This window comes from Elaeis guineensis, chromosome 1, assembly GCF_000442705.2.
Source record: "Elaeis guineensis isolate ETL-2024a chromosome 1, EG11, whole genome shotgun sequence".
NCBI classification, from domain to species: domain Eukaryota; kingdom Viridiplantae; phylum Streptophyta; class Magnoliopsida; order Arecales; family Arecaceae; genus Elaeis; species Elaeis guineensis.
The window spans coordinates 5,051,815-5,079,394 of NC_025993.2; the positions used below are offsets into that span (position 1 = coordinate 5,051,815).

The 27,580-nt window shown below is 34.9% G+C and overlaps 1 protein-coding gene, 1 non-coding gene and 1 pseudogene across 2 annotated transcripts in view; 2 read left to right on the forward strand and 1 right to left on the reverse strand.

Annotated features, from left to right (window-relative positions):
* The window catches only part of LOC140854878 (ran-binding protein M homolog), a 19,197-nt gene extending 16,056 nt beyond the window's left edge, over window positions 1-3,141 (forward strand). Inside the window, exon 6 of the mRNA XM_073250921.1 lies at window positions 3,070-3,141. Coding sequence (XP_073107022.1) covers window positions 3,070-3,141 — 72 coding nt within the window. The remainder of the gene's footprint in view (window positions 1-3,069) is intronic.
* Window positions 3,142-12,523: 9,382 nt separating this feature from the next.
* LOC140854879 (amino acid permease 8-like) lies at window positions 12,524-26,668 on the forward strand (annotated as a pseudogene).
* Window positions 13,309-13,415, reverse strand: LOC114913938 (U6 spliceosomal RNA). The gene has a single exon (XR_003800066.2). It is a non-coding gene; the product is annotated as a U6 spliceosomal RNA (small nuclear RNA).
* Window positions 26,669-27,580: the final 912 nt, after the last annotated feature.

Sequence of the window (27,580 nt, forward strand, 5' to 3'; positions counted from 1 at the left end):
TTACCTATTGTCATCACCATATATCAGAGTGGAAGAAAGGGCCCTATGAGTGGAGTTGGAATCCTTTGTTTGGTACTTTCTATAGTCTGCAGCCAGTCTGGGAAACATTGGATTTATCTTGATGGAGAAGAATTGTTGTTTATACCATGCAGAAAGAGCCCAATAAACGTATCCCCCACAGTTGGACGTGCGGTGTGCAACCAATAAGTAGAAATGAGAAATTTTTTACGCACCATGCATGGTGATTGGCTCACACACGGAGCCGGACTGCACAAAAAATTTTTAAGCAGAAAAATTTGATAGGCACATATCAGCCCATCACTCAAAAAGATAAATAAAAAAAATAAAAATTTAAAAATAAAATATTATAGCTCATGATTTAAAGAATTTAAAGAAAAAAAATTATATAAATTGAAGAGAGAGATAAGATGCGGAGAAATAACGGAAAATGCTACCAAAGCTACCAAAATAGGCAAAAAAAAAAAGGGACAAAAGTAGATAGGAGTGAAGAGAAGACAGAGAAGGAAAAAAAAGGACTAAAAATTTTTTTTTAATGTGAAAATATGAGGAAGAAAAATGGAGACGAAAAGAAGAGATAAAGGAGATAGAAAAAGTGAGAAGAAGAGAAGTGGAAAGATTTCACGGAAATATTTCAGACCCCTTTTTTTTTTGCCTCCTGAAAGTTTATCTGGTGAAGACCGTAGTCCATGCTATAGATGAAAGGATTTTTTTTTTAAAAATATTATATTTTTAATATTTAATTTTAAAATTACCGTCGGTTGAGAAGTATGTCTACCATGTCGTGTGAAATGTTGGGCTCAACACACAATTTCAACGTCAGGTCGGCCAAAATTATGGGTTGAAACCATGATTTCAAATTCACTTGGCTAAAAAATAGGTTCAACCTACGATTTTGGTTCACTGACTGGCACTATGAAATCATGGGGTGGAGCCACAATTTCACTTGAAATCGCAGCCACAATCCATGGTTTCATTTAGTGTTTAAATTTTTTTAAAACTCCAGTCGAGCCCCTCTTTCTCTCTATTGATCTATTCAAAAAATCTTTCCAATACATCTATCCCAACTCCAAACCCTCATCCCTACTCTCAAATCAACCTAATTGCTTCAAAAAAAGGTAAAAATATGTCAAAAGGAAAGAGGGCTTGAATAAAAAAAAAAATAACCTTCATGTAGATACGAAGAAGATTTGTTTTTGAATAATGAGTGTAGCGAAAATTTTAGATTTAATTTTTTTCGAAGAAAAGTTATAGTAGAAACAATAGTAGATTTAAATAGTTTTAGTGATTTTTAAATTAGATTTTTATTTGAAAGGATAGATTGGCTATCTTTGATTACGTTGAACAAGCTAACTTATTCTGGTTTAGTTAAATATTTTTATAATAATTTTAATTTTAATAGTTCAGTTTGTTCTATTACATTATATGTAAAGAAAAAATTATAGAGTTTGACTGTAGTATTCTTGATTAAATCTTGGATATTCCAGTAGATGATGATAAATATTTCAATAGTACTTATTGGAGTCATCGAGGTTTAGATTATATTATCTATATTAAAATTATTTTTGAGAATGGTGATTTAGTTCGAACCGATAAACCTAATGCACATCTATTATCACTGAAAAATAGACTAATTCATTATATTTTTACATTTAATTTTCTACGTGAAGGAGGTCACAGAGATAACGTATCACATCTAGATATTTATCTCCTCAAAATGATGCTTTTGGGTGATAGAATTAATTTGCCATATTTAATGATACGTTATATAAATGAATGTTTCCAAAGTCCAAAATCATGTTTATCCTATGGAGTTGTTATGACCACTATCTTTGAGGTCTTTGATGTCTCTATCACTGATGAGGATGAAGTTATTAAGCTCAGATCCATTGACACCTATAATTACTCATCTCTAAGGCTTATGGAGTATACATTTACCGATGGAGTATGGAGGTATGTGTCTAAGATATATGAAGAAAAAAATGATAGCGAAGGAAAAGATCAGCTTGCTGGTAGAGACCAGTCTAGATATCCTGCTCAGCATACACAGCCTCTATGATTTGATCAGCAGTCTTTTGATCTGCATGCATTATCTACTCGGATAGATGCACTAGAGATATCTCTCACTGCATGGATGGATGAGGGATTTGCATAGATCGATGCACGAGCTCATAGTCTCGAGGTATAACTAGATGAGGGACTTGAATGCTTTGATTAGTTCATACAACAGTTTTATCATTAGTTCCCTCCACAGGACCCTGCAGGGGATGATTAAGTTCTGGCTTTTGATTGTTGTATATGAGGCTCCACTCGTTGATGCATCATCTTTTTTACTTATTTTTAGAGTAATGTATTTTGGTTTGTTGGAAGCACTTTTTTTTTTGGTGCTCCCCTCCTTGTCAAATGAAATTGTGCATATGATGTTGACCAGTTTTATCTTGAACTTGAGATTTCTTATAAACTAATATGTTCTAATTAACACTACTATTCTTATGCATTTGTACATTATTTTTATGTTGCTCTACTTATATATGGATATCCATATTGGATCACATTATCTCAATTGCAGACGAATTTATATGCTGACGATCAACAGATGGCTTCTTTTTAGCTTTACAAACACTATTTTCATGTTAGATGATTGTTTCTCATTACCATGTGATGTGAACTTATTCTCAAGCATGATATCAATAGATGGTAACTCATATACTTTTTTCACGACACAGACCTTTGAATATGTGTGTTCCACATTTTTAGTTGTATTCCTTGTGGTGGCTGTGATGGTATTAAAAACTTGATCTTGTTTGACATATAAGTTTTGAGCCTGTTATTGATAGGATAAGATGAAGATTTTGACAATGCAATCAGTGCTCTTGTATGTGCATAATCTAGCTCAAACCAGAAGTGTGGCTTTGTATAATAATTGTCTGCAATCAGTGCTCTTGAATCGATCCTCACTTAGTGGTTGTTAGCGCATGTGAGTTGGCATTCAACTGTCCACAACTTCTAGCCTCAAAGATTCCATACAACTTCCAATTGTATTTCCTATAGGTGATCATATCAGATGGTCGACTGGTGATGAATTTAAGTGCCGGCGATCAGCAAACAGCTTTTATAGCTTGAGTAACACCATTATTTTGTCAGGATTTTAAGGTTTCGGGTTTAGGGTTTTTAGGTTTTAGGGTTGTAGGGTTTAGGGTTTAGGATTTAGGGTTTCATGTATCAAGTTTTAGGTTTTAGGGTAGGATTTAAGGTTTAGGGTTTCATGTATCAGGTTTTAGGATTTAGGATTTCATAAATACTTAGTAATCTAAACATCAAAAAGAAAAAAAATATGTAAAAAAAATTAAAAACCTCGTCGACCTTGCAAAAGATAGATGGGTGGTCGACTGGCTGAATCGATCGAACTTAACTGCTTAGATTGAACGAACGTCTCAACCATCCGGCTCAGTCTGAGGTGGTTGACAACTCAACGATAGAAATTATGGATATTTTTTATAAGATTCCATATTTCGTTGACGATGAAGTTCGAATCAAGCTAGAATGATCTTGAGAAAGTATGACCGAAATACATGTATGCGGACCGATATATTATGTGATTTTGAAATAATAATACCATTTAGTCGCTTGAAGTATCCAATTGCATCCAGACTTCATATTTTTATATCTAACCACTCAAAGCTTTGGCTCTGACTCAACAACTTTAAATTCATGATGTGTGTCAATTGAATACTGTTTTACTGCAGTTTGTAGTTCTATTTTATTTACAAAATGGAGTCTTTTATATAACTTGTCACTTCTTTTTCAGGTGCTACATTATATTTGCAATGTAAAAGATATTGATACATTAGCAGCCGTCCAATCAATACTTCTGAATGTAACAGAAGGAGCTTCAAACACCAGAAAAATGGAGTGCTTCACAACATGTGAGCACTCTATATCATGTGATGCACTGGCTTGCTGAGCATCATCATCCATATCATCTTCACGTAGTATATCATCTTCCTCAAATAGCCGATTATCTATATGAACTATATCGGTAACTATATAAATTAAAGCTTGTCAGATAATAGCATCTGGCACATCAGTATCCATTGTAGAAAACTAATCCTCTATATATCTTGAACTAGTATTCACTAAGACATTATTGACCACAAAGAGACTAGAGGATCCAATCTGTTCGTTTTTTTGAGTTGTCATTCCTATGTCCTAGTTAGCTACTTCATAATCCTCCTGATCAGGAACAGGTTCGATGCCTTCAATGGGTTGCACATCTAGACACAACTTTATTCTGAATAAATAAAGATGCAAACTTATAGTTGAAAATATAATCTCAATATCTTTGATAATCGAAATAGGTTCATACTTTAATACTATCAGCTGCACAACTTATGGATATCTATATATTATCGTTAGTCTATTCTTTCTCATGTCTATACGGAATACTCTATACAACTTATCCACCAACTCCTTAAATTTCATTTCATATTTAATTCTAATTGCCCTTTGAGGACGTCCATTGTCCTCTATGTCATATGATCCGTTAATCATAGAACCATTTATATAGCATAAAGTCATGACAGTTTCTCCCATATTTTACTACATATATAGCAAATAGACCAACTTTAGCATGCTTAGCATAAAATCACTATTCATATAAAAATAGACTAAGCTACGTAGGCTTGCATGCTTTTGTAAGAAATGTCATGCATATTTTTGACATACATATATAATATTTGCAAATTTCTCAGTGTGGTATGTCAAAAACTCATAGAATAAAACATAAACATAATCTATTTTGATACCTAACCTTGGCTTCCAATTCCCTATTATATGTTCCAGCTTTATCAGCTCAAACTTGAAAGGCCAGCATGTCCAAGAATCTCCCACCAACGACCAGTTTCAACATGCCTTAAGTCTATAACAAGTGTCTCTAATAAATCAATACATTCTCTATCTATGCAATTTGTATATCCAATTGTACTTTTGATAACAACATTACATACAAGACAACCATTCAATCAAATGAGGATGTTGAATAGAGCATTCTCTACATCATATCAAAAGATCATAATGGACTATTCTATCACTTAATTTGATTAATTTCAGATTAAATAATTTTTGGTGTAGGTTTTGGAGTTAGATGAAAATATTTCAAATATTGCTTTTAAGAGTAACATTAGATATCTATTAACATGAATTGCAAGCCTAGTGTAAGGTTTTAAGCTACCCAATAGATGACTAAAGCAAGTGAATTTAGGAAAATAACACTTATCATTGGAAGAAGAGGCCGATTGGAAAAGCATGCAGCGGGGAGGGTGGGGGGGGGGGTGAGGGCTGGATCGGGATCGGACGAAAGCCGGTTTGGGACTATATGGGGGCTGGATCAGGATTGGCTGACTAGGGACCATATGGGGGCCGGATCGGGACCGGCTGGTTCGGACCAGATGAGGGTTGGATCGGGACTAGATGGGATCCGGACAGGTAAGTGGTGGTCGGATGGGGTCCGGATGGTGGTCGGATGCTCAAGAGGCAGGGGGCTCAAGTACAGGGAGTAGGGGGCTCCAAGGGTGGGAATCAAGGGAAAAAGATCAGAGAAGAGGATGGTCGGATGCTCAGGAGGCATGGGGCCTAAGGACAAGGAGCAGGGGGGTCCGAGGGTGGGAATCGAGAGGAAAAGGTCAGAGAAGATGAGTACGGCAATCAAAAACAAGGAAGCAAGAGGGGATCGCGATGGAGGGAAACCATGCTCCACATGCAATTTCATTGAAATTGCAGATTCAACATATTATTTCACTGAAATCATAAGTGGAACCTGCAATTTTAGGTGGCCACCTAAGTCGATTAAAATCATGGGTTGAACCCATGATATTGGCCAATGTGAACTTGAAATCTCAACCTATGATTTCAACCAACATGGCATGTAGTACAGTATATCCGAAAATAGTGTTTGGTTGGAGAAATTTTTAGAATTAAATATTAAAAAATAATATTTTATAAAAAAATCTATTGATGAAAGGGGAGTTCGGGGCTCTCTTAGCGCACCACGTGTCGAGCTTTGAACTTTCTCGATGATTTTTTTTTCTCCGATAGATTTTTTTTCTTTCGCAGATGCCCACCTTCTCTCGTTCTCTTCGCTGCCACTTCCCATTGGTCTTCACGTCATCTTCCTCCCCGTCATCATCAGCATCGAGCTTCCTGCTCCAATCTCTCTCAAGTGCTTTCTTTTCTTCCCACGGATCCTTGAGAACAAGAGATGCTGACATCTTCTCTGCTCTCATCACCATCACCTCCCGCAGTCTTTGTCGTTGTCTTCCTCCCCATCATTTTCCATCGTCACTGGCATCGATCTTCCCCTCCAATCTCCCTCAAGTGCTTTCCTTCCCATAGATCTCAAAAAAAGAGAAAGAAATAAAAAGAAAAAAAGAAAAAAAACCAACACAAACCCTAGCCATCGTCTTCATCTTAGCTTCCCTATTCGGTCGCTCCAAGCCTCCCACTTGGTTGGGACTCTTGAGGATGGAAAAAAGAAAAGACAAATGGGGAAAACATAAGAAAAACCAACACAAAACCCCAACCATCGTCTTGGCTTCCCTATTTGACCTCTCCAAGCCTCCCACTTGATTGGGACTCTTGAGGATAGAAAAAATAGGAGAAAAAATAGAAGAAAACATAAAAAAAATCAACGAAAACTAAGGAAAGATGGAAAAAATTTAGGGCCCATTTTTTGAGGGTAAAAAATAGGAATATATATTTTTCTGGATAAGTATTTTCTAGGCAACATTTAGATAGAAAATTAATTTACCTATAATATAATATAATTTAATTTAATTTAATTTAATATTATAATATCATGTAATATATCATATTATATTATTATATATAATAAATTTATATAATAAAAGATATTATGAAAAATATGAATAGATTGTAGCAACTTAACTAGAAAACTAGTAATGCAAAAGAACGTGGGTAATAGATTTTTGAGCTATTTTTTAATACATAAAAAAATATGAATAAATTATTTTTTTATCTAAATATTGTCTGAAAAATATTTATCCAAAAAAATATAAATTTTTAGATAAATTTTTTACCCTCAAAAGAATGGGCCCTAAGGATAAGGCCTTTTCCTACGTAGATGATCATTTTTTCTCTTTTCACTTCTTTTTTTTTCATTTCATTATCTTTTTCGATCATTTGTGGGAAATGAAAGCACTTGAGAGACTTTTTTTTTTTTGGTAGAAAGCACTTGAGAGAGATTAGAGGGGTTTCCTAGGTTCCGATTGGGTTTTTTTTGAAGTATATGGGATTTTGTGCGAGTTATGGTAGTGTGAGTTGGTCCCTTGAGGTTAGAGGGGTAGAAACATGATGTTTTGTAAGGCTTGGGGATTTTGGTTGAAAGGATTCTTCTTTGGCTACAAAAATTTCAATTCATGGGGCTTTGTTCTCGTGATAATGATGTGGGGAGCTACTCGACGGGGATCACCAATAGATGACATTTTCGATAGAGGCATGGTAAGAGGTGAATGGGGAGCCACTATGTAATTTTTTCTTTTAATTTTTATAATTGATAGAGATGGTGCAGGCTTTATCATCCGAAGTCTGAATATCAGATTGCTGATGATAGAGGCTTTTATCTTTTTGAGCCTTCACTCCCAGGAGCTGAGCTTCATGCCACCTTGGCGGATATTATCTATGCCAGACAGAAGCTGCAGACAGAGAGAATTTTCATCGATGAAGATTCTGCCATCATCATTGGATGGATTCAAGGCAACACGAAGCAGTTGGAGGCCCATCCACTGCTATGTGATATCTGAATTGCTCTTCATCTTTTAGTTGTGGTATCAGTCCCACATATTTACTAGAAGACGAACAGCATGGTAGATTAGGTCACATCTTATGTGGTGGAACACTCTGGAGATTGGGCCTGAAGACAAAACAAGACATGCTCAAGGTCCTACATGAATCTTTGTACTCTGATTTAATAGACTGCTCTTATACTAGACTAGTGTGATTTCCTGTATGTACCAAAAAAAAAAAAAGAGGAAGTGAGATGCTGGCCTTTTGCTTTGTTGATGGAATTTTATGACAAAAAATGTTTTCGTAATATTATAGTCACTTCACTCTAATTTATTTGAAACAACTTTATTTTAACTATAATAATAAATAAAGAATAAATAGAAATATAAATATAATATATTTGAGGTAACATAATTATACAGCCATGGCCATATTCAAAGTATCAAGGTAGCATTTTTCTAGTAAATAATTTTTTTTAAATAAAGTATCATGATGATAATGTATGATTAATAAGATTCGAATTTGTACCATCCTCAAAACAGGACCTAACAAACAAATGAGCTATGATTTTAGATAATTATGTTATAGTTTGATTGCTATAACAGATTCAACCCACTTCACATATATAATTATGATAGATAACATGAAAAATAGTCAAACATTATAACATACTAATTCAAGATAATAAATCAGTGCCTTTTAAAATATACTAATATATTTTTGAAATTTTTATCTGAAAATTATCTAAAAAATGATTAAATGGTGCAAAATAATATTATTATATAATAAAAAAATGAAGAATATAATAGCACAGTATTTTTTTATTATGAGTTGTTATTTTCATTACAATACTCTTGTAATGGCCTTTGGTTTAGCAATAATTTTATTGGTAAAAATTTGAAAAATTATTTTTTAGGTAAATAAGGGATATTATATATCTGTTATTATAATCATTATAATATATAATAGCTCATAGTTTCAAATCTTGAATGGAACCGATCAGATTTTTTTCTTTTTCCATTGGGTGCTGCTAGCTACAACCATTTTTGGGAGAAAATCATTAGACAGCCAAGCCCAGCTATAGGTGGACATCTAGGTAGATTAGTGATATTAAATAAATAAATATTTTTGGAATTGAAAAAATAAAAAATCTTCTCCCTTCTCTTTTGAGACTTTAAAGCCTTTTATTTGAAGTCTTCTTCCTCCACCTTCAGGCAGCCAGTCACCACTATGACCGAAACCATTCTCGCCATCCACACCCATGGTTTTTCCTGACGGCTTTTTAGCGTGGCCTGGTGCGGTAGTACTACGTCCCCTTCCTCTTAATTTATTATACCAAAACAGCTTCTAAACGGAAGTCTTACTTTCATTTTAATATCTGATATAGAATTATCAGATATAATACTATTACGAGATCATACCATCTCGACTTTCATTCCCGATCACCATCTTCAGACATCATCTTCGGCCACCAACCAAAAACCTCATCAAATTGGTACCGACCTTCTTGGTCGGATCTATGCCAACGATTCTTAAAGTCTAAGAGATGTTGAGCCATTATAAGGAGAACATAGATCGGTGCCAGCTACCATAAATTTCGGATGGTTACGACGGAACTCACGATGATCATGGTAAAACATGACATGCGAGTTAATACCATTAATCATCCACTACCCATAATAACATCGTAGATCATGATCTCTAAGATGGTTATCGATTATTAAAATAATATATTTCTCCTTATCGTATAAAAAAAAATATAGAGGACTCTTCGATAAGCTTTTTCAAATCAGAAAAGTACTCTCTTGCTATTTTTTTTTATTTTCAAAAGCTTGACTAACTTAAGCACTGGAGGGTTCTCTATCGAAGAATTTTCGATGACCAGACTTTTTTTGTAGGATTTAGGAGCATCCAATTATTCTCGGATCACCACCGACCATCGAGCTCCATCTCGAACAAGTGCTGACCTTAGTTACTCTATCTCAGTCCGAAGTCTTGCAGCAACAAGTATTAAGAATTTAAAGCTTTTTAGAATATTAAAATAAAATTAGCTGAACAGATATTGGTATGGTAATGTGGGTTTTTTACTTCAATTTTTTTTTTCTCCTAAGAGTTTTGCATTAAAAAAAAAGGGATTATAGATTTTATTTTTGAACCCAAATAAAGAGGACAAAAAGGGAGAAGAAAGGTTTTCACTTTGTTCCCTTAAATTAATTAAACAAACTAGCATAAAATCTTCACAATGCATGGATATGTATAAATATGGCATAAATATATTTTTAAATAAAATATAATATTTATTAAATACTATTTTTCCTTCTAAAGTATATATTTAATACTATTTGTTATTTTTATATATATGTGGCAATATACCATGTGTATATATGGTGAACGGAGACTCTATGCCTTTGGATTTTAGTAAATCTTATATATATTTAAGAGTTTAAATCTCTAACGATTCTACTAAAATTTAAAATGTTTTTTTTGAGTAAATTAGTGAAAACTACCTACTTGAGCTTAAACTTAAAGTAGCTACCTATTTGAGTTTCAAATAAAAGCAGCTATCCATTTTAAACATAACTTAAAAGCAACTACCCAAATGAGGATAAAATGATCCAGTTGTCCTTGCAGTTATAAAGCAACATTACACTATTATAAACTAATACGATACTATTATAAAATTATACGATACTATTATAAAGCAACATTGTACTATTATAAAGTAATACTACAATAAAGGAATACTATACTATAATAATATAATACTATCTTATTGTAAAAAAATACTACACTAATATAATATAATAAAGTAATATTATTATTATAAAAGAATACTGTACTAATATAATATAATATTATCATATTGTAAAGAGATACTATACTAGTATAATATAATAAAATAATATTATATTATTATAAAGTAATACTACACTAATATAATGTAATACTATCTTATTGTAAAAGAATACTGCACTATGATAATATAATACTATAGTATTTTAAAGGATATAAGGATTCAAGAGTATAAAGATCATTTCAATCAAAATGGATAGTTACTTTTAACTTATATTTTAAATGGATAACTACTTCTACTTGAAACTCAAATGGGTAGCTACTTTTAAGTTAAAAGTATCCCTAGTCTCTAATTCTATTTCATGCATGTCTTATAATGTTTGTCAAGTGCCCCCAAAAAATTTTCTATATTTTAAGAGCCCTAATCAAAGTTGATATCTAACTTTTTTTAGAGCTCTAAATATCCAAAATTTATCTAATTTTAGATTTTTTTTTCCTCTCAAATCTTAGAATAAGGAAGAGATCACTTTATCTCACATTATAAATTAATATTCACATATTGAATGTAATACCATATATAAATGATTCAACGGTATACCAAGTATAAATGTGACATAAATACATTTCAAAATAGTATTTAATATTTATTAGATAGTATTTTTTCTTCAAAAGCATATACTTAAATACTATTTGCCATTTTTATGTACATGTGATAGATATATCATGTATATTGGTGACAGATATTTCAAAGATATATCATATATAAATATGACATAAATATATTTCTAAATACTATTTAATATTTATTAAATACTATTTATTCTTTTAAAGTATATACTTAATACTATTTATTTTTTTCATACATACATAATAAATATACTTTGTACACATGTAGCGAGTAGAGGCTTTACCAATACAAAGGTACAAGGTACATGATGCAATTTATATATTTTTTCTAACAATTTATAAAGTTAATTAATATGCTAATAAAATATATATGATTGATGGTTTTTCTTGTATTGCTTTTCCACATATCACCCTTAGTATAAAAAATTTTAAAAAATATTGTAAGGAGCCTTTATGTTATTGCATTAGTTCTATAGTATTAATGTGCATTTGGCAATTATATTATTTTTCAAAATTATGCTGATCTCTATGTATAAGGATTGGATATAATATTTCTAGAGCTGTCATGAAAACATGGAGGCACTACTAATCTCATAGCTGGATATAATATTTTTAGATATTTAGAAATATAATCAAAATATACCACCTACTTGTATTCGATTGCATTCCAATTCTTGAATTACTCAAATATGGTCTTCATCTGCTCAATGGGCTTCATTTTCTACAATTTTTCAGAAAATGAAAATATTATAAAATTGAAAAAGTAGAGTTTTATCAAAATGATAGATGGGTGATTCCAATTCCTCTCATAATCTCGATTCATGGGAAGGAAATTAATTTAAGATGTCTTATATCAGCTTTGGAGATTAAAATAATAAAAAAAATTTTGATCCAATGATAGTGGGAGGAAAAATTCTAATTCTCAAAAAAATAAAGAAAAAGATTAAGAGATTCCATGCATCTTCTTACCACATACGGCAATTCATCATGGAATCCTTTTTTTATTGTTATGCAATCAACATTGCTATCCAAAAAAAAAAAAAAAAAAAGAGAAGACATTCACCTGATTTAATAGAAGGTAATAGATGATAATCATATTATTTTCCAAATATCCTATCTAGTTATGCTACACTCGGATACTAAAAGAAAAATTTCCATGATAATCCTATGCATTAAATATAAGGTATGTCTTGACTGCAATTTATAAATTTCTTATTAATACTTTCTTTCATTTTATGAAGAGAGAGAGAGAGAGAGAAAGATGGAAATTTAGGGGTATTATGAGATGGTTGCAACGCATCACTTTTCTGGTAAGAGGTTATAATGTATCATTGATTTTGCAAAAATTGGGTTGCAATACACCTAGGATCTATTTGGTTGGGGTGTGTCAAATTACGAAGTAATCTGAAAATTCATAAAAATTATTTATCTAAAAAAATGATTATAAAAAGAATAATTTTACTATATTTGATTAGTAGAAAAATTATTTTACAAAATGATACTGAAAAAAATTACTACGTTTGGTTGAAGGTAATCCTATATAAAATTATAAATATGTCTTTCAATATAAAATAATTTTTTAATATTATGATATCTTTAATTAATTTTTATATAATGACTATAATCACATAGCTCTTTATATAATGCCATCTCCATTTTAATTTTTTTGCCAAAGTTCTTTACTTAATGAATTTGGGCAGATATTAGAATAAATTCAATAATTACATATGTAGCTTTATTAAGGATATATTATCAAAAATGGATTACTATCACTCAAAAATTTACCAAACACCAATACTCCATGACATTTTTTTATCTCCTCTCTCTGAAAATAGATATGGAGTCCACTAAATTTTTTTACCATCTCTTTCTTCTATTTTTATACCAAACATGATAATCTGACATAGAATTTATTTTTCCATGTCAGATTATCTCTAACCAAATAGACCCTTATGGAATTAATTTTTTTTAATAATTATCTTTTAAATTGATTCTAATTAGTACTTAACGAATAATTAGCTTCTAAATGAGTTCTAAACTAGGACCTCCTTTAAAATCTAATAACTGTTAATTAAAATATACTTTTTCTCGATTTGTGCGTATCATCCTTGCATACGGCCATGCTAATCTTCTCTATATCGTTCTAATTTTATCGGATTCTCTGAGGAAACTAAAGTGTACTTTATTGTGCATATCTTTAGCTTGTCACTTGGTTTCTTTAACTCTAAAAGTAATATATGATTCTCTATCAAAGTCTGGTGACACATGAATTAGGAAGGCATTAGTAGTTAGTGGGCTGGTGTGACACCAATAGGCTAAAATCATGCTTTTAATCCTTTCTACTTTTAGCATTTCCTCACAGACCATGTAATTGCTGTTGAGCTTGGATTGCTCTCTTGAAGTGGACCAGGCACAGGCCACATGATGCAATCCAACAATGCCACCTAACAGATTAAAGTTACTTTGTGCATTACCCAAGTTTTTGGAGTCTGATTTGGTCTTATTTGGGCAGGAGTTGTTAATAAGAGGAGAAATAATCAAATTGTTAATACTTGTTAAAGGTCTATTTGGATCACTATGCAATGGTAGAGATCGATATGCAAAAGATTAATCCTTCAGTTGCTTAGCTTGATATACTTCCTTGTTTTCTTTTGAGTAGGAAGCTTGATGCACATCTGGACCCAACTTGTTAATGATGCAGAATGAATCAATCAAATGCACAGATTAGGGTTAGTTTTTTATTTTTTATTTTTGGGTTGAAAAGATCAAATATCTCCAAGCTTCGTAATTCTATCAAAGCTTTTCTGAAGCATATTTGAAAGTAACATCAGAAATACAAAATGTTAATATTTCAAAGTTTCTTATCCAACAAGAAATGAACCATCTTTGAGTGAAAACAACTGAAAACTTTGGTATGTTTCTGAAAACATGGGGTCTCACATGACACTCTCACATCATAGCCTTTTTCCTTCACTAATCTCCCAAGAAGTCATTCAGGAACTGTGTGGACAGCAACATCACATGCAATTACTGCTGTCATAGGAACAGGTGTACTGGCAGTTGCCATGGAGTGTAGCACAACTGGGATGGGTCATTGGCCCCCTAACTCTCATTGCTTGTGCCTATGTGACTTACTACAGTGCCATTCTACTTTGCGACTGCTATCGAACTCCTGATCCAATCCATGGAAGGAGGAACTACATGTACATGGATGTCATTCGATCATGCCTCGGTAATTGATCGTATAATGCATCCTCTATATGGTATCACCAAACATTTAGTTACTGTTCCATTGGTTGTCTCCTACCATCTAATTTTATTAAACTCTGCTGTTTAGGGCCCAGAGATGTATTTATATGTGGTCTTGCACAGTATGTATTGCTTTGTGGAACCATGATAGCATGCACATAATTCTGCAACGAGCATAGTGTGAGTCATTTCATTCATCAAGGCCTAACTTTTAGCTTACTATATATTGTCTCTAGTAGTTTATTTAATTTACTGGACATTATTCTTGCATTCTCTGAATTTTAACCAAACTTATCTTCATTCTTTGTTGAAAGTTTGCTCCCTTACTTCAACTTTCAACCATTCTTATGAATAACTCAGCAATGGGATTATCTCATAGATCATTCTGAGAACTTTATAATCTTTGTTATATGTAAGCTATTTATGGAGATGTTTCCATTATCCTTATATCTATCTATGTTACATTAGATTTTTCTTACGCTATTCCAAGCTTTTTTGCTTATCTAATTCATCGGCATCGACTATGATCTGAACAAGACAGTGCTGTCGTGTGTCCGAACTGCTCCCATTCCAAGGGGCATGATGCAAGTTGCCATGCATCAGGAACATTATATATGTCATATTTGGCTTGGTCGAAATTGTGTTATCCCAATTCCCAAACTCGGGGAAGATTACCCTAATTTCGGCGTTCGTCTTCATAATGTCATTTGCATACTCGTTTATTGGATCGTTCTAATGCATAGCAAAGCTTGCTTCTCATGGCTCAATCAGAGGTACCATTTGGGAGTTAAGGTTCGGATCAATGGTGTCTCTGCAACAACCAGGACATGGAACTCATTACAAGCTCTTGGAAATATAGTTATGGCATACTCTTATTCTATGCTTCTTATAGAAACCCAGGTACTGCAATTCTGGGTTACACTAGTGACTATTACCATATGGATCAACTGTCAACCTACAGACATACTTTGTCAGCCTGTGAATAATTCTTCACCAATTTTCTTTGGGTATAAATTTTATTAAAATGATAGAACACCAATATGCAAAATTAAAGGGTATTTCCTATATAAAACTTCCCTCTTAACACACACTTGAAAATGAGAATTTTATTTCCCTGTTTATAATTAACCACTAAGAAAACAATCACGTTGCGGAATTGAATTGTGAGTACAACTGAATTCTATAGCACTAGTTATGCATATATTTTATTCTCTCCTAGTATTTTGTTTTCTCTATGCTTACTTATTGCTCTTTATGAAGGATACTCTGAAATCACCCCCACCTGAGAACAAGACAATGAAGATTGTGATAACCCGGCCCGGCCAATAGCCCACTAAGCCCATTAAAAAAAAAAAAATAGAAACAGGGAGGAAGACTTCCGATCGGAGTCTTTCTCTTCCCGATTCCGATCAAGAATCGGAGTCCTAGGGCTATTAAAAGACCCTAGGACGAGCTCTATAAGAACCCCCTCCTCTCCTCTAAGGTAGATCCATCAGTCACCGACGATCGTCGGAGTTTTTCTCTGATTTTTTCGATTGAAGCCGCGGCCCCTCGACCTGTGCTCGCCGCGATTTCGCACCGGTGGGGGTCATCGGAGGCTGTGGTAAGGCCTCCTTTCTTCCTCTCTTCTCTCCCTTCTTTTCGTGCCTGTGGGCACGATTGCCGGCGACAGGTGTCGCGATTTTGTCGGAAAAGAAAACCCCTGTCCGGCCTCTTCTTTTCCCTGATTTTCGGTACCGACGGTCACCACCGACCGCGGCTATGGCCCTTCCGAATTCGGGGAAGTCGTCCCTTGCCGCCGGCCATCACCGGGCAAGGTGCGGCCGTGAACGGCCGGTTTAAGGAACGGGGACCTCTAGGTCCCCTGTTTCGGCCAAAGAAGGCCACGGGGAAAAAGAAAAGAAAAAGAAGAAGGAAAAAGAAAAGAAAAAGAAAAAGAAAAAAAAAGAAAAGAAAAGGAAAAGAAAAAAAAGAAAAAAAAAAAAAAGAAAAAGAAAAGAAAAAAAATATATAATAATAATAATAATAATAATAATAATAATAATAATAAAGAAAAGAAAAGAAGAAAAAAAGAAAAGAAAAATATATATTTATATAATAATAATAATAATAAAAATAATAATACACATAAAAGGAAGTTTCTCTCATCCCTCTCTAAAGTCTTTCTCTCTCTAGAATTGGATTTGTTCTCTCTCTACTTTCTCTCTCTAAAAAAAAATTCTCTCCAAGAAGTCCTATGAATCCCTATTAGGCTATCTTCTCCACTCCTAGGAACCTATGACCTTAAATCGGTTTAGAGCCGAAAGGAGAGATTTATTGGACTGATCATCAAATCGGTCATTTCTTTATATTATGTAATTTTATTAAATATATGAAATAAAATTTATTGATGATTTAATATTTTAAATAGGACTGTTCGATTCTTTTAAGGAAGATTAAAAGGTCCAGGACGATCGAGGTAAGTGATTTTATGCTCCTTATTTATTTTTTAAATGATCATTCTTTTATGTAAAGAATTGCTATTGATAAAATCATAATTTTTCATAAAATAAGGATCGGCATATGTGATATGAAAAAGCATGTTTTATTATGAGCATTGATTTCATGAATATGTCTTATGAAAATAGCATGATTATGAAGCATGAATTTTATGATTTTTCCATCTATGTATATGTATGCTTTAAGAAAAAGATAAAATGATTTCAAAGGCTCTCAGATGGCTATGAATGAATCCTTCGGGAAGGTCGACATCCGGAGCTAGCATCCACACGAAACATGGCCCTGCCAGCGGATATAAAGTTGGCACATGAATTAAGAACTCTGTCGATTAAGAAACATGGCCCTGTCACGGGTATAATAGTGACCTTAGTAGAATGTCTGTGAGCAATGTTTTGAAACATGACATGAATACATGATGAAAATGATTTACGATTCATAATTGTGAAATATGCATGATTTATGCATGCATGATGAACTTATAACTTATTTTATTATATGCTCTATGAAATATTTATTTTTACAATAATTGTTATTTGCTAAATGATGCATTATCATAGAAAACTTATGCTTGATCCGGTAAGGAAGCGGAAGTCTACTTACTGAGCTGGTGTAGCTCATATTCTTTTTATTTTTTTTTCATGTACAGAGAAATAAGGCTAAGACTGATGGAAAGGGAATCCAGCTTGTGGATCAGCAAAGCAAGCTTGAAAATTTTGCACTAGGAATTCAGTTTATGTTTATGGATTGTAGTCATTATGAATTTTAAAACTTGGATTATTTCATCTTTGGATTTAGATGCTCTGAACCAGTTTTGGTTTAATTAAATATTTGAATTGAACTTTATTATTACATTTATTTGTGATATACCTGTTATTATATTTAAGAAGATGAATTTTGGCTTCGTGTTATCGTGGGTCCATCCCTCGGTAGTATGGCCGTGTTATGTCCGGATTTGGGGCGTGACATTTTATGGTATCAGAGCGATAGGTTTAATCAAGGGTAGAACTTAAAACCTAACAGTGGGTAGTTAAGTTACGCATAGTTAGACTCTGACTTAAATTATTAACTGTACTGCAACTCTGTTATAAAATAACGTAATAATGTTGGATTTGAATAGGAAGCGATGAGCGATAGGGAGGGCGAGACCTTGGCAAATATGGCGCTAGGACAAGAGGAGCAAGAGGAGCAAGATTGACGTTGCGGGGAGCTGACAATCAACCAGTTGAGCGGGCTCCTGACGCACCAGCCACACAGGCAGACATTGCTGGTGTATGTCAAGTGGTGCCTCAGCTTATCCAGCAGCAGGCACAGACTGCTCCTCGACCGACATTATCTATGGAGTCATACTATGAGAGATTCAGAAGGCTCAACCCACCTCTATTTGAGGGTGGATCTGATCCTATGGCTGCAGAGATATGGATTCGAGAGATGGAAAAGATGTTTGATGCCCTGCAATATTCTGAGAATGTGAAGGTCCGATTAGCCGTTCCTATGTTAAAAGAAAATGCCGAGTTTTGGTGGACTGCAATAAAAGCTGCCTATGGGAACAATGATGATCAGCTCACTTGGGAAGAATTCAAAGAGATATTTTATGATCAGTACTTTCCGGAGACAATGAGATTGGTAAAAGAAAATGAGTTTCTAGCCTTAAAGCAAAAGGTTGATATGACGGTGTTAGAATATGCTAACAAATTTAATGAGCTAGGCCGCTTCTGCCCCAGCTTATGAAATTCGAAAGGAGTAAAGCTAACAGATTCGAACAAGGTCTAAGATATGAATTCGATCCCGTCTGTCTTCTCATATTTTCAATAACTACAAGGACGTACTGGAGCGAGCTTTGAAAGTGGAGTCTGAATTGAAAAGAGCAGATCTAGAAAGAGGAGATAAGAAGAGACCGAGATCAGCAGGAAATCTAAAGGATCAGCAAAAAAATTTTAAAAATAATAACTCTGATAAGAAGAAAGAATCTTCATCCTGCTCCTACTGTGAAAAAAATCACAATGGACCTTGTCTCAAGAGGATTGGAGCATGCTTCTTATGTGGTGAGAAAGGACATATGGCTCGTGATTGCCCAAATAAGAAAAGAGATGACTCTAGACCTAACAAACCAGTTGATCAAAAACAAAAAGGAAACGCACGAGTGTTTACTTTAAACCAGCAGGAGGCCAATACAAATGATCAAGTGGTGACAGGTATTATCTCAGTCAATTCTATTTATGCTCGTGTGTTATTCGATTCTGGCTCTTCACACTCTTTTATATCTCTCAAGTTTGCTACTTCTTTGAATTGTGTGCCTGGAAAACTAAATGAACCATTATATGTTAGCACACCTTTTAAAAATATTATTGTTACTAACATTATTTTTAAGAATTGCATAATCCAAATAGAAGAAAAAGAATTAGCAGCAGATTTGATTCAGCTAAATATGTATGATTTTGACGTTATTCTTGAGATGAACTGGTTATCTTCATACCATGCACATATTGATTGTTTTGAAAAAAGAGTGGTATTTCAAATTTCGGATGAACCGTAATTCTTCTTTCAAGCGAAGTTCATAATACGGAACCCAAACAATCTTTGGGTATTATCTCAATCATGAACGCAAGAAAAGCTTTAAGGAAAGGATGCAAAGTATTTTTGACCCATGTAATAGACGTCGAGAAGGAAAAGATAAAGTTGGATGATATCCCAATTGTCAAAGAATTTTTTGATATTTTTCAGATGAACTACCCGGACTACCTCCAAAGCGTGAGGTTGAATTTAAAATTGATATCACCCCAGAACCGGACCTATTTCCAAACCTCCTTATCGGATGGCTCCCGTAGAATTATGAGAATTAAAGGATCAACTGCAAGAACTTTTGAATAAAAAGTTTGTCCGACCAAGTACATCACCTTGGGGAGCTCCTGTGTTATTTGTGAAAAAGAAAGATGGGAGCATGCGTTTATGCATTGACTATCGGGAGTTGAACAAGGTAATCATAAAGAATAAATATCCTCTTCCTCGAATAGATGACTTATTTGATCAACTTCGGGTGCTCAAGTTTTCTCCAAAATTGACTTACGATCAGGCTATCATCAACTAAGAATTAGAGATGAAGATGTACCTAAGACTGCATTTAGAACCAGGTATGGTCATTATGAATTTTTAGTAATGCCTTTTGGACTAACCAATGCATCGGCTGCTTTTATGGATATGATGAACAGGATTTTCAAGCCGTATCTGGATCAATTCGTTGTTGTTTTTATTGATGATATCCTAGTGTATTCCAAAAATATAGAGGAACATGAGAGACATTTGAAATCGTGTTTCCGACCTTGAGAAAAGAGAAGCTCTTCGCCAAGCTTAGCAAGTGTGAATTCTGGTTGGATAGTGTTGTCTTCCTCGGTCATGTAATATCTAAGGAAGGAATCTCAGTCGATCCAAAGAAGATAGAAGCCATAGTGAATTGGCCTCGTCCGACTAATGTGACGGAAGTTAGAAGCTTCTTAGGCTTGGCTGGTTATTATAGAAGATTCGTCAAGGGATTTTCTCAAATTGCAATTCTTCTAACCCGCTTAACTCAGAAACGAATAAAATTTGAATGGAGCAGTGAATGTGAGCAGAGTTTTCAAGATCTGAAGCAACGATTGATATCTGCCCCAGTTCTTACTCTACCATCTAATAAAGAAGGATTTGTCATTTATAGTGATGCTTCCAAGAAAGGATTAGGTTGTGTGTTGATGCAGAACGATAAGGTCATAGCTTATGCTTCTCGACAACTAAAAGTCTATGAGCAGAATTATCCGACACATGATTTGGAGTTAGCAGCTATTATTTTTGCTTTAAAGATTTGGCGATACTATTTATATGGTGAATCATGTGAAATCTTTACTAATCATAAAAGCTTGAAATACTTATTTACTCAAAAAGAGCTGAACATGAGGCAAAGAAGGTGGCTTGAACTATTAAAAGATTATGACTAAATATTAAATATCATCCTGAAAAAGCCAATGTGGTGGCAGATGCACTTAGTAGGAAGTCTTCAGCGAATGTGAACTCTGCTATCCTTTCAGCAACAAATTCTAAAGGATCTTGAAGATTTACTAATTGAAGTGACTTATACTGATGTTAAAATGTGTTAGCAAATTTAATGGTACAACCAGCATTGATCGAATAGATAAAAGCAGCCCAACAAAGTGATATTCATTTATGTCAGTTTAAGAAGGATATGGAGAAAGGGTTACGAACTGAGTTTAGGCTACATACAGATGGAACTCTTTATTTTGGGAATAGATTATGTATACCAGGAGATCCTGAACTAAAAAAAAAAATTTGGAAGAAGCCCATAAATCTCGTTTCTCCTTTCATCTCGGTAGTACAAAGATGTATAAGATTTAAAATAACTCTTCTGGTGGAATGGAATGAAGCAGGAGATAGCTCGGTTTGTATTTCAATGCTTGGTATGCCAACAAGTGAAAGTCGAACATCAAAGACCTGCTGGTTTGCTAAGACCATTAGAGATACCAGAATAGAAATGGGAGCATATCACGATAGATTTTGTTACTGGACTTCCAAGGACAACAAGAAAAAATGATGCAGTGTGGGTGATTGTTGATCGGCTTACTAAATCAGCTCACTTTCTACCTTTTCGAGTTGGTACTCCACTTGATAAGTTAGCCCAGATGTATATTGATGGAATTGTACGTCTGCACGGTGTTCCAATAAGTATTGTATCTGATCGAGATCTACGATTTGTATCTAGATTTTGAAAAAATTTTCAAGATGCTTTGGAACAGAATTGAGGCTTAGTACTGCATTCCATCCCACACCGATGGCCAATCTGAAAGGACAATTCAAACTCTTGAGGATATGTTAAGAGCTTGTGCTTTTGACTTCGGAGGACATTGGGATAATCATGTGACATTGATTGAATTTGCATATAACAACAGTTTTCATTCTAGTATCCGGATGGCACCCTATGAAGCCCTATATGGAAGAAAGTGTAGATCCCCTCTTATTGGGATAAATAGGTGAAAAGAAATTAATAGGTCCTGAGTTAGTTCAAGATGCTAGAGATAAAATTTATCTAATCAAGAGAAGACTCAAGGCAGCACAGGATAGACAGAAGAGTTGGACAGATAGAAAAAGAAGAGAATTAGAATTTCAGGTCGGTGATCATATTTTTCTAAAAGTATCACCTACTAAGGGTGTCATGAGATTTGGGAGACATGGCAAGCTGAGTCCGCGATATATTGGACCTTTTGAAATTTTAAATCGAGTAGGAGATGTTGCTTACGAACTAGCCTTACCACCAGATTTATCCAAAGTGCACAATGTCTTTCATGTTTCACTACTGAGAAAGTTTGTACCTGATCCAAACAGTGTGATAAAGTATGAGCCATTGCAAGTTCATGGAGATCTAACCTATGAAGAATTTTTCTTTGAATTATTGATTGAAAAGAGCAAGTTCTAAGACGGCGTATCATTCCGTACGTAAAAATTCATTGGAGTAATCATGAAGAGAGAGAGGCCACTTGGGAGCTTGAAGATGATATGAAGACGAGATATCCACACTTATTTGAAAATGAAGGTATGTTAAATTTCGAGGACGAAATTTTTTTTAAGGGAGGTAGAATGTGATAATCCGGCCCGACCAATAGCCCACTAAGCCCATTAAACAAAAAAAAAAATAGAAACAGGGAGGAAGACTCCCGATCGGAGTCTTCCTCTTCCCCGATTTCGATCAAGAATCGGAGTCCTAGGGCCATTAAAAGACCCTAGGATGAGCTCTATAAGAACCCCCCTCCTCTCCTCTAAGACTAGATCCATCAGTCACCAACGATCGCCGGAGTTTTTCTCTGATTTTTCTATTGAAGCCGCGGCCCCTCGACCTATGCTCGCCGCGATTTCGCACCGGTGGGGGTCATCGGAGGCTGTGGTAAGGCCTCCTTCCTCTTCCTCTCTTCTCTCCCTTCTTTTCGTGCCTGTGGGCACGATTGCCGGTGACAGGTGTCGTCGGATTTTGTCGGAAAAGAAAACCCCTGTCCGACCTCTTCTTTTTCTGATTTTTCGGTACCGACGGTCACCACCGACCGCCAGCTATGGCCCTTCCAATTCGGGGGAAGTCGTCCCTTGCCGCCGGCCATCGTCGGGCAAGGTGCGGCCGTGAACGGCCGGTTTGAGGAACGGGGACCTCTAGGTCCCCTGTTTCGGCCAAAGAAGGCCACGGGGAAAAAGAAAAGAAAAAGGAGAAGGAAAAAGAAAAGAAAAAGAAAAAGAAAAGAAAAAGAAAAGAAAAGGAAAAGGAAAAAAAAAGGAAAAGAAAAAAAAAGAAGAAAAAGAAAAGAAAAGAAAAATATATAATCATATAATAATAATAATAATAATAATAATAATAATAATAATAATAAAGAAAAGAAAAGAAGAAAAAGAAAAGAAAAAAATATATATATTTATATAATAATAATAATAATAATAATACACATAAAAGGAAGTTTCTCTCATCCCTCTCTAAAATCTTTCTCTCTCTAGAATTGGATTCATTCTCTCTCTACTTTCTCTCTCTAAAAAAAATTTCTCTCTCCAAGAAGTCCTATGAATCCCTTATTAGGCTATCTTCTCCACTCCTAGGAACCTATGACCTTAAATCGGTTTAGAGCCGAAGGAGAGATTTATTGGACTGATCATCAAATCGATCATTTCTTTATATTATGTAATTTTATTAAATATATGAAATAAAATTTATTGATGATTTAATTTTTTAAATAGGACTGTCCGATTCTTTTAAGGAAGATTAAAAGGTTCAGGACGATCGAGGTAAGTAGATTTTATGCTCCTTATTTATTTTTTAAATGATCATGCTTTTATATAAAGAATTGCTATTGATAAAATCATAATTTTTCATAAAATAAGGATCGGCATATGTGATATGAAAAAGCATGTTTGATTATGAGCATTGATTTTATGAATATGTCTTATGAAAATAGCATGATTATGAAGCATGAATTTCATGATTTTTCCATCTATGTATATGTATGCTTTAAGAAAAAGATAAAATGATTTCAAAGGCTCTCAGATGGCTATGAATGAATTCCTTCGGGAAGGTCGACATCCGGAGCTAGCATCCACACGAAACATGGCCCTGCCAGCGGGTATAAAGTTGGCACATGAATTAAGAACTCTGTCGATTAAGAAACATGGCCCTGTCACGGGTATAATAGTGACCTTAGCACGAATGTCTGTGAGCAATGTTTTGAAACATGATATGAATACATGATGAAAATGATTTACGATTCATAATTGTGAAATATACATGATTTATGCATGTATGATGAACTTATAACTTGTTTTATTATATGCTCTATGAAATGTTTATTTTTACAATAATTGTTATTTGCTAAATGATGTATTATTATAGAAAATTTATGCTTGATCCGGTAAAGAAGCGGAAGTCTACTTACTGAGCTGGTGTAGCTCATATTTTTTTATTTTTTTTTCATGTACAGAGAAATAAGGCTAGGACTGATGGAAAGGGAATCCAGGCTTGGAGATCAGCAAAGCAAGCTTAGAAATTTTGCACTAGAAATTCAGTTTATGTTTATGGATTATAGTCATTATGAATTTTAAAACTTTAATTATTTCATCTTTGGATTTAGATGCTCTGAATCAGTTTTGATTTAATTAAATATTTGAATTGAACTTTATTATTACATTTATTTGTGATATACCTGTTATTATATTTAAGAAGATGAATTTTGGCTTCGTGTTTCGTGGGTCCATCCTTCGATAGCATGGCTATGTTATATCTCGGATTTGGGGCATGACAAAGATAGCAAGCTTGTATGCAATTGGAGCGGCAGCAACCTTGTATATTTCACTTGATTGCATAGGATATGCAGCCATGGGCAATGGTGCTCCTGGAAACATCCTCACCCGATTCTACGAGCCCTTTTGGCTTGTGGACATGGGCAATATTGCAATCCTTTTTCATCTAATTGGGGCCTATCAGGTCATTCACATCTTAAGTCTCCTTCTATGCTCTTCTATATATAATGATTGAATGTTATCTAGATCAAACAAATGGCAATGAGCTGAAAGTAGTGAACATAAGTTGGTCTTTATGGTTGATTGTTTCAGGTGTATGGGCCAACCGAGTACACAATAGAGCTCCCCTTCTTCAAAGGCTGGACCTTTCGATTCACTCTGTGCAAGCTCGTCCTTCGATCGGCCTTCATCGTGTTAACAACATTGATAGCACTGATGCTACATTCCTTCAATGCAATCATTGGATCGCTTGGTGCAATTGCTTTCTGGCCATTGACAGTGTACTACCCAACGACTTGTAACATGGCTCAAGCCAAGATCAAGGGAGGAGAGCTACAGTGGGTGGTGCTCGAGTGCTTGAGAACGGTTGCACTCCTTGTCTTGCTCCTTGCCGCCATTAGATCAATTGCAGACATTGCTCAATGTTAGGGTGGCAAAATTTATCCCGATCTGTCAATCTGATCCGTATTTGATCTGCTATAAACAGGTTTAGATTTGACCTAAATAGATTCCGTTCGTAAACAGATCAATCCGTTTAACCTGTTTATTATTTGGATCGGATTTAGTTTTCACATGTCTAACCTGCTTAATCTATTTAACCCATTTGAGTTGGACCAATTTAGCTAGTGTATAGACTATTCAAATAAATTAGGCCAGTGGGCAACTAGGCTCCTTCCATGCGCTTATTTTTCAATTCTCCCGATATCCTCCCCTCCCCTCCCGCCCTCCATAATCCATATAACTGCATCAAATCCAACACGACTACTGGCTAAGGTTTTCTCATCCCCTCCAATGGATTGTCGATGGGGGACTTCGTGTGGGGCATGGACACTAGGCTATGCGTGAGGAGGATACCAGCAATAGCACCGGAGGAAGGGGAGGTGGGAACGACGTTGATCTCAGTGAGGTCGGGGAACCAGAGGAGAGGCGACGGTGGAGAAAGGACCAGTTGAGGAGGGTGAGGGAGTAACGAAGGCGACGAGAAGATAGAGCCATCGCTTGCAGATGAGGGAGGTGGGGCTATGGAGAGGATCTGGGAGGGTACCGAGGATGCGAAGGAGAAGCTTGTTGGAGAAGAGGGCAGTGAGGTCAGCGTAGCCGCTACCAACGATGCTGGGGGGAGGGATTTAGGGTTAGGGTTTCAGCAGTGTTGAGGGGTTTGTCGTTGAACCAGAAGTCAAGCCAGTTTGTTCGGCAACGTTGGGGGCTCTACGGATGCATCTAAGGTTCCGACTAGGCCGTGGGTGAAGTTGGAGGTGAGAGCACAGCGAGGGCGACCGATCAGGTAGAGCCGGAGGTGATCGAGAAAGTGGTGAGGACGGAGGCCGGAGAGGCAGTTGGAAGGAGATGCGGTAGGACAAAGCTCTCTCAGAGAGCAGATTTTTTTATTCTTCTTTTAAACGGGTCATAAACAAGTTGGATTTTATTTTTTTTAATGGGTTACAAATAGATGGTAAATTGATTGGATTAGATAACCTGTTTATTAAGTCAAGTTCAGATTTTAAAATCTGACATGTTTAAATAAATCGATGAGCTCTGGATTTAGAGTTTTTTGACTCAGTCTGTTTATATCCGACTCGACCCGATTGCTACCTCTACTCAACGTCACCCGCATGTAACATTGTTTAAGGCCAAGTTACAGGTGGCATCACGCTAAATAACTGGAAATGAAACCTTCATTAAGACTTGGATCTCAATTTCGTTGAAGTTTGTAAGGTGGAATTTTGTAATCAAGTTTCTCTGGTTGCCAACAAAGTTGACATGCCTTTCCAAATTAAAATGAGGACCCTGGCTGTAAGAAAATGCTGGTATAGGGATATAATGCAGATTTTTATAATTACCTGTACATTTTTTATCAGCATCCAGACTGCAGAAGATGTTAATTTTAAATGAAAAGATAACTATATCTAGATTATTTTTTCCTTTTTATTTTTTCTTTTGAGTGAAAATGAGGCGTTAACCACCTAATTTGTAAAGGTAACAAAGTTCAATTACAGACTTTCCATTTGCAAGGAAACGACAAGTGCATGAATTCATCTAGATTTATTTATGTTTTTTAACCTATCAAAATCTGTCACATACTCAAGGTCGAATTTCCTATATAACTTGGAATTGTCTAAGATGCACCCTCTATGGAGAAGAATGGTAGATAGATGTGCGTGCCTGTTAGAAAGAATGATGTGTTCTCTCAATTGTAGTTGTTAATAAGTTAGGTTGTCAGTAGTGCTATATGACTGACAGATTTCAGTAACAGTGAGATCCTTACAATTAGCCCTTTTCCATTGCCCTCATTTATCATTGCAACGGAAATACTGACCATTGCATTTGCCCTATCAAGCCTTGGACTGGTGGATATTGTGATAGCCAGAACTAGATGTAAAATAAGAATATTTTCCCTTTTTTGAGTAACTTGTAAGTATGAATTTTGACAAAAGGGAAAAGGACATAGAATATCCACCAAATGACTATTCAATTCCTTGGTCTTAATTGACACTACCATTCTTGTTCATGTACTGCATCAATCTTCGATTGCCATATCAATCCAGTGAACTAATCAATAGTATAACGG